Source organism: Oratosquilla oratoria, chromosome 28 (genome assembly GCF_046742065.1).
Source record: "Oratosquilla oratoria isolate Oo_2021 chromosome 28, ASM4674206v1, whole genome shotgun sequence".
Lineage (NCBI taxonomy): Eukaryota > Metazoa > Arthropoda > Malacostraca > Stomatopoda > Squillidae > Oratosquilla > Oratosquilla oratoria.
This window is the reverse complement of record NC_134804.1, coordinates 13,982,236-13,998,231: the sequence shown is the minus strand read 5'-3', so window position 1 is coordinate 13,998,231 and position 15,996 is coordinate 13,982,236. Positions and strand designations below refer to the sequence as shown.

Genomic DNA, 15,996 nt, shown 5'->3' with positions numbered 1-15,996 from the left:
CTAGACTTGCGAAAAGCCTGTGACAAAGTATCATATAAAAATTATATAAGAAGAAAGAAAGAAAAAAGAAGGAAGGATACAAGGTAAACTATTAAACTGGAAGGAGAATTTACTGCATGGAATGAAAATAAGGGTAGTGCTCAGAGAAAAGAGTTCAGCTTAGGAGGAGGTGATTAGTGGAGTTTCACAGGGATCACTATTGGCTCAAATAATGTTTGCTATTTATGTGAATGACATGGATGAATATGTGGAATGTTACATGAGCTTCTTTGCACACAATACTAAATTGTTGTGGAAAGTGAATACTGAAACAGACTGTAAATCACTGCAGACCTGAACAAGGTTTGGAAATTGAATCAGAGGTGGGAAGTAGACTTCAACATCAAGTATGCTCCAATACTATGGTCACCCAGTATCAAAAAGAATATAAAGAAAATTGAAAAAATCTAGAGAGCAACTACAAAGATGGCCCCAACTTTCAAACCTGTCAAAACTGAATTTACCAACTCCAAAGAAGAGAAAGAGGTTACTTGCTGACCATCTACAGAATCATGAAGGGCATGGAAGTCCTTGATAGAGAGGACTTACTATATTAGGATAAGAGAAATACAAGGGGACATGGAAAGAAAGAAGAAGAAGAAGAAGAAGAAGAAGAAGAAGAAGAAGAAGAAAAAAAACAGAGCAGTGCATGTCTGGATCAAATTGGATGAAACAAAAATGTGTGCAAAACCTACACACAAATTTAAAAGCAAACTAGACGAGACACCATGAGCATAGCTCCCCTTCCTGAGATACCAGGTAAATACCTTCCACTTCCCTACACTTCTACACACTAACTCCAAACCCTTGCCCAGTATTCTTGTGTTTACCTTGTGCACACCCCATATACATATTGAACAAACATGGTGAATTTGCACATTTCTGGGGCAGCCAAACTTTTTCCTGAGACTTTATTTTTCATTCCCTACCCTCAAACAAACTCAAGTACATTTACATACCTATGGCATTTTCCCCCTTACAAGGGAGGTGGCCAAAGTCAAAGGCATAAAGTCATTCCCACCCATTTCATCATCACATACTCCACTCCCATTCACCATCCCTCTCTCCCTCTTTTCTTGGCTCCTTCTGGATAACGAGTCATCCTTGCATCTCACCCACTACCCTGGGTCAGAAGCAATGTAGCAAGACACAGCACATCCACAGCAAGGCCACTTCATTCACTCAGTGACCCCCCCCCCCCCTAAATTACCTCATGCAGAAAAAGAGAAGATGAGGAGACTCCCTTTGGGCTGCATCAAAATATCATTCACACATACTCCCTCACCCCCCATCCACTCCCTTTCATGCATCATAGTATCATCCATACACAATCATTCTCCACTCACCTATATCCCCTTCCTCAACAGACATGCCACTTTTAATGCATCCATCCATCTCATCCTTGGTGATCCCCTCATGATCACTTCCACCTCTGCCTTCCACACCTCTTTTACTTATCGTCCTTCACTCATTCTTTCCATGTGTCCAAATCATCCCATCCTCTTTCATCTCCCAACTCCCTTTCCATCCCTGCTCTCCTCCTCATCTCCTTGTTTCTTACTCTATCCAGCCTAGTAACCCCTAACATACTTCTCAGGCATTTCATCTTAAACACATTTAAAATCTTCCTCTCTTATGTTCCATGTTTTTGCCCTCATACAGTACTGTCGGCACTATCTCTCATACAATCTCCTCTTAGCATCCATTCCCAAATGTCTATTTCTCATTTCACTTTTTAATCCCCCAAGGCATTTACTTGCTTCTCTCAATCTACATTCTACCTCCACCTCCACTCCTCCCTTTCCTGCCACATTTGCCCTCAAGTATCTAAAGCTATCCACTTCCTCCAGTCTCTCCCTTAATGCTCATTTCCAATTTGCTACCATCCTCTCCTCAAGTACATCTCATCACCTTACTTTTACATACATGCACATACCAAAGGCTTTTTCCCCCTTACAAAGGAGGTAGTCAAAAAACAGATGCATTAAAACCACTCCCACCCATTCAATCCCTAACATACTCCACTCCCCTCCACCCTCTTATCTTAGCACCTCCTGGATGACGGGTCATCCCTGCATCTTGCCCACTGCCGTGGGTCAGAAGCACATCCACAGCAAGGCTGCTTCATTAAATCAGCGACCCCCCTTCTCTGTTCCATCATGTAGACAGGGAGAAATCCCTTGTGTCAATTTATTTCTCACACATACTCTCTCACGCCCCATTCCCCACGCCCCCTCATGCATCACAGCATCATCCATGCACAACCATTCTCCATTCACCCCTATCTTCTGTCCTCTCCTATCCTTCCTCAACAGACATTCTCTTCTTTCCCAATGCCCCTTTTACCCCATCCATCCATCTCCTCCTAGGTTGACCCCTCATGTTCACTCCTTCCACACCTCTTTTACTAGTATTTCTTCACTCATTCTTTCCATGTGTCCAAACTATCCCAATACTCCTTCATTAACTCTATCTCCCCCAACTCCCTTTCCACCCTTGTTCTCCTCCTCACCTCCTCATTTCTCACTCTAGCCTAGTAATGAATATACATATACCAAAGGTTTTCCCCCTTACAAGGTATGTAACCAAAATGCAAAGGCATAAAAACCACTCCTACTCATTTCATCCCCAACATACTCCACTCCTATCTACCCTCTTATCTTGGCTCCTCCTGGATGATGGGTCATCCCTGCATCTTGCCCACTGCCCTAGGTCAGAAGCAGTGTTGCAAGACACATACCCACAGCAAAGTTGCTTCATTAAATCAGCGACCCCCCTCTCTGTCCCCTTACTTTTACTTACATTTATCTTCAACTTCTTTCATACCTCTGTCTCCGTCCCCTTACTTTTACCTACATTTATATTTAACTTTTCATACAACCCCTGTCTCCATTCCCTTTTACCCAGATCTTCAACTTTTCATACATCTTCCCAAACTCAAGTAATCACATAAAAACTTTCAGATGCCCACAACAGACCAACATGAAATCACTGCATGCTGGGATAGAAACTTTATTTGGTGATACTATATTTCAAGGTAGGTTACCTATGACTGTTCAAACAACAATAGCTGTTAATCACTATGTAAAACTAATATCTTGCTCAATTTTTGACAACACTTCAATTTTCAAACAAGTAAATGAATTAATGTTAATGCAAACTATTCAAATAAATGGGTTAATACCTCTAAATTATTTCATACTGAGAGGTCATAACTACCATGCAAGTAGATGCTCTAGACCTTTTGGTAAGTTGCACTGACAAATATTAGTCACTGGTAGCCATTCAGCAAAACCATACCCTAACAAAGCGATAAGACCCTTACAAAATGTGCCCACAAGGAGGAGGTGATAGTGACCTGGTGGTGCAAAGACTGAGCCAAGCGTGATGCCACATTGCGGACCATACAATCTGCAGAGGGGTTGGGGATGTGGAGCAAGGCCTGCTGAAGAACCAGGGCTTGAGTGTGAGTTGAAGGAGGAATGGTTGTTTGTGTTCCACTTCCTCCTCCTTCATTGGTGTTAATGTTTCCTCCACTTCCTCCTGTTCCTCCACTACTACTGCTGGTGGTACTGCTGGTACTACTTGTGACAGCCCCAGCCACAACTCCCACAATTGCATAACCAACTGTTACAAATGTGAGTTTGCCCAATTTCAACACAACCAAGAGAGCAGACCTGAAACAAATCAATCGCGAGATGAAATCTATATTCAAATTATCTGATGTATAATCAATATTCAAATGATCTGATGCATATTCAGCTTTGCTATACAGAATTATCTTCTCATATCACAAATAAAATTAAGTCAATTACACAAATGTTATTGTTTCAATAAATCTGACCTAATTTGACTATTTTAAAATTCCTGTCTGGCAGAAAAAAAAAAAAAAATTACCACAAAAGTTAAATTCTACATTAAACTTTGAAAACCCTAATCCTTAAGCAAATTGATTCACTTTACACATTTTATTCTAACTAATACTACACATACATACATCAAGGGCTTTTTCCCTTTTACAAGGGAGGTACCCATAGTCAAAAGGCATAAATCTACTACCTCCCCTGTACGGGGAAAAAAGCTCTTGGTATCCGTATGTACAATATTAGAATAAAATGTTTAAAGTAAATGAACTTGCTTAAAGATTATTGTTTTACTTTTATTTCTCTGCTTAGGTTCTACTACAAAGCAGCAGCTAACCTATCATGATTAACCCTTTCAAAATGGTGATATGCATACTGATTTAATTCAGGCTAATGCAAGCTGGTTTTATTCCACCAAGTGGATCACCACTGTGAAGGGATTAATCATCATTAATGCAATGAAATTTAACAATATCAAATCAAATCCAACCTTTTGGTATGCATGTCAGCATTACAAAGAAAGTTATTTTTTGTGAGCATGTCAATAACAATCTTGACACCCCCGCTCTTCATAAAATTGTATTGGAATTCTAGAGCTTTGTCTGTGAGGGGATTCTGAGCTGGCATGAGCAAGGAATGCAAAACCTGAAACAAAAATAAAAGAAGTTATGATTGGCATGTTAGAAAAAATGACAAAAAATGTATAACAGTGCAATAATAATGTAAGCCTCTCAATGAAAAAGTTAATTCAGTAGGAAGCTATATGTTTATATAAGTGTGTTTATTTACTTAGTTGTAATTTGCAAGAAGGGAAGCTATGCTCATAGTGACCTGTCTTTGTATCTCTCAGCATCTAGTTTCTTAAATTCTTGTATGGTTTTTGCACACATTATTGTTTTGTCCAATTTGTTCCAGACATTTACCACTCAGTGTGGAAAGCTATTTTTTTCAGATATATTCTATAACTATCCTTTTTTAATTACTTTTCATGTCCTCTTTGTTTTTCTTTTATCCCACTTTAACAAGTCTTCTCTGTCAAGGACTTCCATGCCTTTCATGATTCTGTAAATGGCCAGCTGATCTCTTTCTCTTCTTGTTCAAGGGTTGGTAGTTCCAGTTTAGACAAGCTTTGTTTCTGTCAATTTCAAAAGTGTTGGTGCCATCTTTGTTGTTGCTCTTTGGATTCTTTCTAATTTCTTTATATACTTTTTTGTGCAAGGGGTCCATAGTGTCTTGTTTGGATTCAGTATATTGTTTTCTTCTAGATTTTTAGTCCATCTACTTTTGATAACTTTTTCACATATTTTAGCTATTGTACTTGTAAGGGAGACTGGTCTATAGTTTGTTGGGTCTTCTTTATCTCCCCTTTATGTATTGGTACAATATTTGCATTTTTCCAATCTTGTGGTACCTTTCCTTCTTTGAGTGAGCAATCTATTATTTTACAAATTTTGTCTGTTAGGAAGGAAGGGAGAGGACGGAAGACAGAGGTGAGTGGAGAATGGTTGTATATGGATGATATTGTGATTGCATGAGGAGGAATGGGCGGGGGGTGGGGGGTGGGGTAGTATGTGTGAGTAAATTTTGACACAGTCCGAAGGGATTTCTCCCCGTCCTCTCCTTATATGCAAGGGGGGACGGAGAGGGGGGGTCGCCGATTAAATGAAGCAGCCTTGCTGTGGATGTGCTGTGTCTTGCGACACTGCTTCTGACCCAGGGTGGTGGGCAAGGTGCAGGGATGACCTGTCATCCAGGTGGTGCTCAGATGAGAGGGAGGGTGGGAGGGGTGTGGAGTGTATTTAGGGATGAAATGGGTGGGAGTGTTTTTATGCCTTTCCCTTTTTGGCTACCTCCCTTGGAAGGGGGAAAAAGCCTTGGTATATGTATGTATGTATGTCTGTTAGTTCATCTATACATTCTTTTAGTATTCAATTTGCAATTCCGTCCAGGCCATGTGATTTTCTGATATCAAAGTATTATTTGATCCCTTATTTCTTTCTGTGTCAGTTATTTCACTGTATTTACCTAGTTGTATTTTACGGGACATGAGCTATGCTTGTAGTGACCCGTTTTCTTATCTCTCCGCATCCAGTATATTCTTAAAATCTTGTATAGTTTTGGCACTCACTGTTTCTCAGTTTAGTTAGTTCCAGACATCAATCACTCTATGTATTTACCTAGTTATATTATATGGGAAGGGAGCTATGCTCGTGGTGACCCGTCTTTGTATCTTTCAGCATCAATTTTTTTTTTCTTAAAATCTTGTTACTTTGTCTAATTTGCTCCAGGTATCTATCACTCTGTGTGGGAAGCTATTTTTTTTTTTTTTTTTTTAGATCTCTTCTGTAATTATTTTTCTAGAGTTTCTTTTCATGTCCTCTTGCTTTTCCATTGTCCCATTTCAATAAATCATTCTTATCTAAGATTTCCATTCCTTTCATAATTCTATAGATAGTAAGTCTCCTCTTTCCCTTCTTTGTTCCAGAGTTGGTAATTCTAATTTGGACAGTCTTTGTTCATATGTCATTTTCAAAAGGTCTGGTGCCAGTTTTGTTGTTGCTCTTTGTACATACATACATATACCAAAGGCTTTTTCCCCCTAAGATGGGGAGTAGCCAAAAAGAAAAAGGCATAGAAATCACTCCCACCCATTTCATTTATCATATATTCCACTCCCCTCCACCCTCCTATCTTGGCGCCTCCTGGATGATGGGTCATCCCTGCGTCCTGTCCACTGCCCTGGGTCAGAAGCAGTGTCGCAAGGCACAGCACATCCACAGCAAGGCCGCTTCATAAATTCAGCGACCCCCTCCCTCTCTGTCCCCTCATGCATACATACTTCCTTGCCCCCCATCCCCCACCCACTCCCCCTCATGCATCATAGCCTCATCTATACACAACCCTTCTCCATTCACCCCTATCTTCTGTCCTCTCCCATCCTCCCTCTACAGACATTCCTCTCTTTTGTAAAGCCCCTTTCACCCCATCCATCCATCTCATCCTTGGATGCCCACTCATATTCACTCCATCCACCTCCACCTTCCACACTTTTTACTAATCTTTCTTCACTCATTCTTTCCATGTGTCCAAACCATCCTAATACTCTTTCATCAACCCTATCTCCCAGCTCCTTTTCCACCCCTGTTCTCCTCCTCACCTCCTCATTTCTCATTCTATCTAGCCTAGTAACCCCTATCATACTTCTCAGACATTTCATCTCAAACACAAAACTCCTTCTCTCTTCCTCTATCATGTTCCATGTTTCTGCCCTGCTCTTTGTATTCTTTCTAATTCTTTTATATTCTTTTTGGTACTGGGTGTCCATAGTGTTGCTGCGTACTTGAGTTTTGGTCTTATTAGTGTAGTCAATTTCTTTTTTTATCATTTCCTCATCCAAATAGACAAATGCCACTTTTATTGACCTTAATAATTTGTGGGTTTCTCTGAATATTTTATTAATATGTTTGTCCAGTGTCATGTCGTTGCTGATCATCACTCCAAGGTCTTTTTTCGAGTTTACTTTTTTTTGTGTGTAGCATCCATTTCTAGGTCATGTTGTAGACAAACGTGGTATTCACACCACAGATTATAAGGACAAAGCAGTTAGGGACTTCCCTACACCTAGGTCAATTGAACATGTACGTTCCTTCCTTGGACTGGCAGGGTACTATCATGCATTTATTAAGAATTTTGCTTCAATTGCATCTCCCCTTACACATCTCCTCAAGAAGATACTTCCTTCCAGTGGCGCAATGTTCATCAAGTTTCGATTCATTGAAGCATGCACTTACTGGAGCGTCAGTGTTGGCATTCCCTGATTATAGTCTTGCCTTTACTATTTAATGTACATATGCTTCTGGTATAGATATTGGACTACTTCTACTCTACTAATACTGATATTTGATAGTCTACTTTCTTCATCACCACTGAAAATTGGATCGCAGTCAAGTACCTTATCTAATCTTTACTTAATAAACACTGAGAGATAATATTTGTTAAATGCCTCGCTCATTTTTCCCTCTGATTCTATCATGACATTTTTGTTGTTTTTAAATGGGCCTATCTTTTCCTTATTTTTTGTTCTGTAAAAATTAAAGAAGCCCTTTGGATTGGATCTAGCTTGTCTGGCAACCTTAATTTCAGATTTTGCTGTGTGTGTGTTCTTTTTAACCAGTCTAGCCATATCATTATATTTGGACCTAAGGTGCGTTTCCCCATTTTTTATTCTTGCATAAAGTCCTTTTCATTCTGATCTCATATTAAAGCCTGTCTGTCATCCATTTGGGAGTATTACTATTCTTCCGTACTGACTTGAGGGGAATAAATTTATTTTGTGCATTTAGAATTAATGCTGTTAGGTTACTGTATATTTCATTGAAATCACTGACCGGGCAGTTGACCTCATGTTTGTAAGTAACCCGATCCAAGATAAGCATAGTACCCTCCAGGACCCGACTCCTGACCATGCTAATGACATCCAGACTAACCATGTATCTTACCCTGTCACAGCCCACCTGGGACGGTCTTGTGACCAAATGTCGTAAATACCTTCTCATCTCATCAAAATTGGCTCTCCTAAAGTCCAGTGCTAGAATGTTATTTGTACTATTTCTTTCCAAATAATATTAAATCTTATTTCTTGATGATTACAAGAGCCTAGGCTATCTCCCACTTTTACATTTCTTGTTAGGTGCTCATTATTAGTTAAAAGTAAGTCCAGAGTATTCTCTTTCCTCATAGGATTGGTAAATTTCCCAGTCTCAATGTTTCTATAATTAAAATATCCCATGATCACATTCTTGTACTGGGACGCCCAACAAATTTCATGAATTGGGGAATCAGTCTGCTCAATGCTGAGGCTAGGTCTATATAGGATCCCAATAATAAGTTTCTTATTCTTACCTATAATCTCCACCCAATTAGATTCCGTACTATCCTCTTCCTTTATCAAATTGTTGATAATACAATTTATTGTAGTTTTAACGAAAAGTGCTACTCCTCCCCCACTCTTGCCAACCCTGTCCTTGTGAATAAAATTATATCCTTCTATCTTGATTTCCGGTAGGAAACGTTTATCAGCCATGTTGATCCAGGAATCAGTAATAGCTATAATATCAAAACTCTCTACACATGGTTTACCTTGCAGCAAATAAATTTTATTCATTACCCTCCTGCAGTTTGTATTGTAAATTTTTTTGTTTATTTTCCCTCCACCTGATTAGGTGATTCTTTTCACAGTCCCTCTTTGAGCTGTTTCTATTGACCAAACTATATTCCAATACTTCCCCCAACTCCCACGTGATCTACCTGAAAAAACCCTGCAGGATGCCTACTTCTTGCTCACAGGATTCAGCAAAGAGCAGAAATCCTTTGGGTGACTTGTGAACCCAGTCCCTTGTATATAGACGATTCTTACCATAAAAGTGATACCAATTGTTGACAGATGCCCACCCATTAGCTTTACAATGTTTCCCAGCCTGCAATTCATTGTAATAGCCCTGGAATGCCACATGCCTCCAACTCTATGCCTCTGAAGGATTCCACATACAACAGGAACCCCTCCCTTATTCCTAATCTTATCTGGTGCATCCCGGAACCGTGCAAACAATTCCTCACTCCCTAACTTGTCTATGTCATTCCCCTAAGCACTCAAGCAAACTACGAGTTTCACTCCTTCCCGGACTATACACTCTTCTATCTTGTCTCTAACATCACCTATCCCTGCCCCAGGGAATCATATCCGGGTCTTATGCTTCCTATCTTTGTCAAGGAAGGTATTATTAAAGTACATCACCTGGCTATCCCCTACAACCAAAATCTTAGCTGTGGGCAGGGGTCTAGCAACTGCAATACCCTTCTTCTCTTTCATCTTTGTTTCTTTTTCTTGTAGACCCATGAGAGCTTGAAAAGAGTTTCTGCATTCAAGTGGGCTTGGTAAGGGCTTTTTACCATGTCTCCATGTTTCATTTGTCACTATTTTCCACCCAAGTTCCAAACATGATTTGTTGTCCATGTTTTGGGCCTTTGAGCAAGGAACTCTATTCTCCTCTTTAAGGCCTTCAACAGTCCTCTCTAAGGCTACAATTCTACTATGTACAGATTGTACCTCTTTGACACTGATCACTGAAACACAACCAATTGCTATCTCACTATTTGAAGCAACTACCTCAGTTTGACCTGACTTGAGTGATGCTGTGATGCATGGAAAGGGGATGGGTGGGGAATGGGAGTATGTGTGAATGATATTTTGATGCAGCCTCATAGGATTTCTCCCAGTCTTCTCTCTTTCTGCATGTGGGGAAGGAAGGGTCACCATTTAAATGAAGTGGCTTTGCTGTAGATGTGTTGTGTCTTGCTACGTTCCTTCTGACCCATGACAATGGGCAAGATGCAGGGATGACCCGTCATCCAGGAGGAGCCAAGATAAGAGGGAGGAAGTGGGGAGAGTAGGAGTGGGATATGTGGAGATGGAATGGGTGGGAGTGGATTTTATGACTGTTTTTGGCTACCTCCTTTGTAAGGGGGAAAAGCCGTAAGTATGTGGTATGTATCTCAACTTTATTGCAAATATACATATGACAGTATAGACAGACACCTTACTCATTATGGATCATGCAAGTATCTAATGTATATAGTTATCTTGTAAGAACTTTCAACACTGCACTGCAAACAACTATTCTACCACTCAAAAATGTTCATTTTTCATTTGCTAACTCACCAAATTCCAAGCTACAATTACAGTTAAATTGTTTCAACATGAAAATAATGGGTACATGAAATATAACAAGCCACTATACCTGTAGATTATAGAGAACTGTGGAAGGTGAAGTGGAGAAAAATATGCTTTCTAAAGTTTGAGAAAGTGATTCTTCTGCTAGTTTGGAATGTTCCAAACAAATATTTCTAAGATTGTTTACTGCAAAGAAACAAATGAAGGCATCAGAGTAATAAAAATATTAATCATACTGTACAACAAAAATCCCTGGTAATCATTCCATATAAATTCATATCCTTTAGCCTCTTGACCATAATATATAATTTAAGTGCAACAATCCTGTATGATATGCAGATGTACATTTATATTTTACACAAGGCTATACACAAACATGGACAGTCTTGTACCTGTATGCTCATCTGCTGGCATTATCTTGAGCAATGCACGAGCACTGTCCCTCAGCTGTGAAAGAAGAAGAGAACAGCCCAAGTCTGCCAACTGCAATAAGAACTTAGCATACTTGGCCTGAACCGACATTATCTGAAAAATAAGAAGACAATAGTGAAATATTTCATGTCAGCCACATCCATGATGTGATACAAAACTGCATCCTCAATAAAATTTATTCATATATACATATACCAAGGGCTTTTCCCCCCTTACAAGGGTGGTAGCCAAAGTCAAAAAACATAACCCCACTCTCATCAATTTCATCCCCACCCACTCCACTCCCATTTACCACCCCTCCCTCTTTTCTTGGCTCCTCCTGGACGATGGGTCATCCCTGCATCTCGCCTACTGCCCTGGATCAGAAGCAATACAGCAAGACACAGCACATCCACAGCAAGGACACTTCATTTAATCAGTGACCCCACTCTCTCCGTTTCCTCATGTAGATAAAAGACGAGGAGAAATCCCTTTGGGCTGTGTCAAAATATCATTCATCCATAACCACTCCCTAACACCATATCCCCCACCTCCCTTTTATGCATCACAGCATCATCCATGTAACACTATTCCCCATTCACCCTTATCGTCTGGCTTCTCCCTTTCTCAACAGACATTTTCTTTCTTCATGTCCCTTTTACCCCATCCATCCATCCATCTTATCCTTGGTCATCCCCTCATGTTCACTCCATCCACCTCTGCCTTCCATACTATGGTGTTTATCAACTAAGTCCCTTTTACCCCATCCATCCATCTTATCCTTGGTCGTCCCCTCATGTTCACTCCATCCACCTCTGCCTTCCATACTATGGTGTTTATCAACTAATGCAAGTGCATGCACGTGCACACACACAACACTCCTCTTATATCTAGTGCTCCCTTTACCATCCATTATTCTTGGCCTCCCTCTAAAGTTTACTCTGTCCAATTTACTTTCCACACACTTTTGGCTAGCATTTCCTCACCCATTCTTTCATTATGTCTATATTATTTCAACAGTCTTTGATCTGCCTTATCCAACAGGTCTCTTTCTATCCCCCACTCTTAGCTTTGCATTCACATATCTCACTCTCCATCCTCATTACAACATACCTACTTCTCAAACATGTAATGGATTTTCCTTTCTTCTTCCCTCCTCAGTGCAAAAAAATAAATAAATAAATAAATAAATAAAAAATAAAAAATTAATTAATAAATAGATAAAATAAATAAATAAATAAATAAATAAATAAAAAGTGGCATCCTACTCTCTGTAGCCCCAAAGGGGTCATTCCTAAAAAATGCAAAGGCAAAATTGGGTCTGGGAGGAGTTTTCCAACCAGAACCCTAAAATTTGGGTCTTTTAATGTGTGTGGATGTGGTACAGGTGATAGTAAAATGGAAGATATAGGCAGTATGTTTGTGAGAGGATGGATGTGTTGGCATTGAGTGAAACTAAGTTGAAAGAGAGGGGAGAGTTTGAGTTTGGAAGTGTAATTGGGAGGGTGCTGTGGGTCAGTAGGCAAGAAGCAGGGATGACCCATCATCCAGTAGGAGGCAAGGTAAGAGGGAGGAGAGTGAATGGGAGTGAATTATGTGGGGATGGAATGGGTGGGAGTGGATTTTATACCTTTGCTTTTTGCTAACTCCCTTGTAAGAGAGAAAATCCCGTCAGTATATGTATATGAATATATGTAGGGAAAAAAAAAAAAAAAAAAAGGGATACCTTCCCCATAATCAACCTTATTATTGCTCCTCTCCTTATTACATACATATATCAAAGGCTTTTTTCCCTTTACAAGGGAGGTAAGCCAAAAGGCATAACTCCTCTCCCACCCATTACATCCCCACCCACTCCACTCCACTCCCATTTACCATCCCTCTCCTTATTACATACATATATCAAAGGCTTTTTTCCCTTTACAAGGGAGGTAAGCCAAAAGGCATAACTCCTCTCCCACCCATTACATCCCCACCCACTCCACTCCACTCCCATTTACCATCCCTCCCTCCATCCCTCTTTTCTTGGCTCCTGGATGACAGGTCATCCCTGCATCTCACCCATTTCCCTGGGTCAGAAACAATGCAGCAAGACACAGCACATCAGCAACAAGGCTGTTTCATTTAATCAGCAACCCCCCTCTCTCCCTATTCACCCAGAAAAAGAGAAGACATGGAGCAATACCTTTGGGCTGCATCAAAATATTCACACACAACCACTCCCTAACTACCCCATCCCCCACCCTCTCCCTTCCATGCATCACAGCATAATCCATACACAACCATTCTCCATTCACACCTATCTTCTGTCTTCTCCCGTCTTTCCTCCTCAACAGACATTCCCCTCTTTCTCAACACCCTTTTTACCCCATTCATCCATCTCATCCTCGGTCGCTCCCTCCTGTTCACTCTGTCTATTTCTGCCTTCCACACTTCTTTAACTAATCTTTCTTCACCCATTCTTTCCATGTGTCCAAACCATCCCAATGCTCTTTCATCAACCCAATCTCCCAATTCCTTTTCCACCCCCTGCTCTCCTCCTCACTTCCTCGTTTCCCTATCTAGCCTAGTAACTCCTATCATACTTCTCAGACATTTAATCTCAAAACAAACTCTTCCACTCTTATGTTCAATGTTTCTGCCCCATACAGTGCTGTGAACACAATCACCCCTTCATACTATCTCCTTTTAGTATCCATTCCAGAATATATATTTCTCATTGCACTTTTTAATCCTCCAAGGCATTTACTTGCTTCTCTTAATCTACAATCTACTTCCACCTCCCCTTCTTCCTTTCCCACCACATGTTTCTGTCCCATACAGTGCTGTTGGCACAATCACTCCTTCATACAATCTCCTCTTAGCATCCATTCCCAAATGTCTATCCCTCATTACACTTTTTAATCCATACATACATACATGTATGGATTAAAAAGTGTAATGAGGAATGGACACTTTTTAATCCACCAAGGCATTTACTCGCTTCTCTCAATCTACATTCTACCTCCACCTCCACTCCTCCCTTTCCCAACACATTCACACCCAAGTATCTAAAACTATCCACTTCCTCCAGTTGCTCTCCCTTAATGCTCACTTCCAGTCTGCTGCCACTTTCAACACTTGAACATCTCATCACCTTAATTTTACCCACATTTATCTTCAGCTTTCTTCTATTACATACTCTCCCAAACTCTGTCACCAACTTCCTCAATCCTTCCTCTGATCCTGCCACAAGCGCAGTGTCGTCTGCAAACAACAGCTGGCTCACCTTCCACTTTCTCCATTTTCTTTAAACATTTCCAATCCCTGACCCACCACCCTTGCATTTACTTCTCGCACCACCCCATCCATGTATAAGTTGAACAGCCAGGGCGACGTAACTCATACCTGATGAAGTCCCACCTTTACCTCGGACCACTCACTCTCCCCATTTCTAATCCTGACACATGCTCTACTACTCTCGTACAAACTCTTGACAGCTAGAAGCTTTCCACCTATCCCGTATATCTGCAAAACTCCCACAGTGCCTTCCTGTCTACCCTGTCATAAGCCTTTTCCAGATCCATAAAAGCCCAAAAAACATCCTTACCTTTTCCTATAGCTTTCTCACATATCTGTCTTATCACAAAAATCTGATCTACGCAACCTCTACCTGTCCTAAATCCACACTGTTACTCACCAATTACTCCCTCTTTTCCTCTCCTAATCCTCTCAATCAAGATCCTCCCATAAGTCTTCCCAACTACAATTAACAAGCTAATCCCTGATACTACTACAGTCACACTTGTCCTCTTTTCCCTTGTGAAGTGGAACTATACAGGCACTCCTCCAGTCCTCTGGCACTCTACCCTCTCTCCAGCAAACATTAATTAACCTCGCCAGCCAGTCCACCATCACTGTACCTCCTTTTTTTTAAGACATTCTGCATGGCATCCATCCATACCAGGTGCCTTACCTGCTCTCATCGTCTTAACAACTGCCTTCACTTCATCCTTCCTTATTTCTTCTCCATTTTCCTCATTCATCAGGATCATTTTCTTAGGACTTCCCACTGCAACTATCTTTCCCTCCCTATCCTCCTTCACATTTAGCAACTATCTAAAATACTCTGCCCATCTTCCCTACAATAGTAGCACAAGATTAAAAAAAGTGTATGCTACTTACCACACCAGGAAGGCAGTTTTCTGCCTCTACATTTGGGCCATCGTATGGATGTTGGGGGGATCCTGTTGACGAATCTGAAGAACTGTCTGGAGAGGATGGCATGTTGCTTCCTACTTGTACCAACTTTGCTGTTAAGACCTAAAAACAAATACAAAAATTAAAATGTAAGTTCAAATTATTTCTCTAACTCATCAATTCCTAAATATATATACCAGTGGGTAGGACTGAGCTTCCTTCACCTCCACAGAGTTTTGGGTGTTCTACAGATAATGTGCTCACTTCAGTGTGTCTCTTACCCAGTTTTCCTTTTCTTTAATTACTTTAATTACATTTTCTTTAGCATTTTCCTCTATCTGCTGTTGTACTACTTATTTAAATGTTATTTTCTGATTTTCTTGCTCGTTTCCACTGAATTTTTTATTTCTAAGAGATCCGTCTCCTTAACTGATTCTACAACTTTTTCAGTAACTGCTTGTATTTGTTCTTTGACTTCTTTTTCCACTTTCTCATTTTTGTCTTCATTTTTCTTTCTTTTTATCACTTACCATAATTTACTTTTTAGATAATTAATCTCTGTTCATTTCTTCATTAGCTTTTCGTAGATTGGTTATCTCTCTGTGCATTGCTCTATAATCAATTCTTAAATCTATTAGTTCCTCAATCAAGTCTATAATATCTCAATTCCTTAGTACATTGCTATACCAAGTTTATCTTTCTCTTTGAAACCCTGAAAAAACATTGTTGTCCCAACTTTGAGTTGACTTAAGGGTATCGTTCAAACAAGTTCTC

At 40.2% G+C, this 15,996-nt stretch overlaps 1 protein-coding gene across 13 annotated transcripts in view; it reads right to left on the bottom strand.

Annotated features, from left to right (window-relative positions):
* Positions 1 to 15,996, bottom strand: part of faf (ubiquitin carboxyl-terminal hydrolase-like faf) — a 204,639-nt gene that overhangs the window by 120,073 nt on the left and 68,570 nt on the right. For 10 of the 13 annotated variants that reach the window (XM_076210952.1, XM_076210955.1, XM_076210956.1 and 7 more), the window contains exons 20-24: positions 15,208 to 15,345; positions 11,025 to 11,157; positions 10,700 to 10,818; positions 4,393 to 4,547; positions 3,365 to 3,716 (exon numbers count right to left, since the gene is read on the bottom strand). In XM_076210952.1, coding sequence (XP_076067067.1) covers positions 3,365 to 3,716; positions 4,393 to 4,547; positions 10,700 to 10,818; positions 11,025 to 11,157; positions 15,208 to 15,345 — 897 coding nt within the window. The remainder of the gene's footprint in view (positions 1 to 3,364; positions 3,717 to 4,392; positions 4,548 to 10,699; positions 10,819 to 11,024; positions 11,158 to 15,207; positions 15,346 to 15,996) is intronic. The other 3 variants (XM_076210959.1, XM_076210964.1, XM_076210965.1) reach the window with 1 other exon arrangement.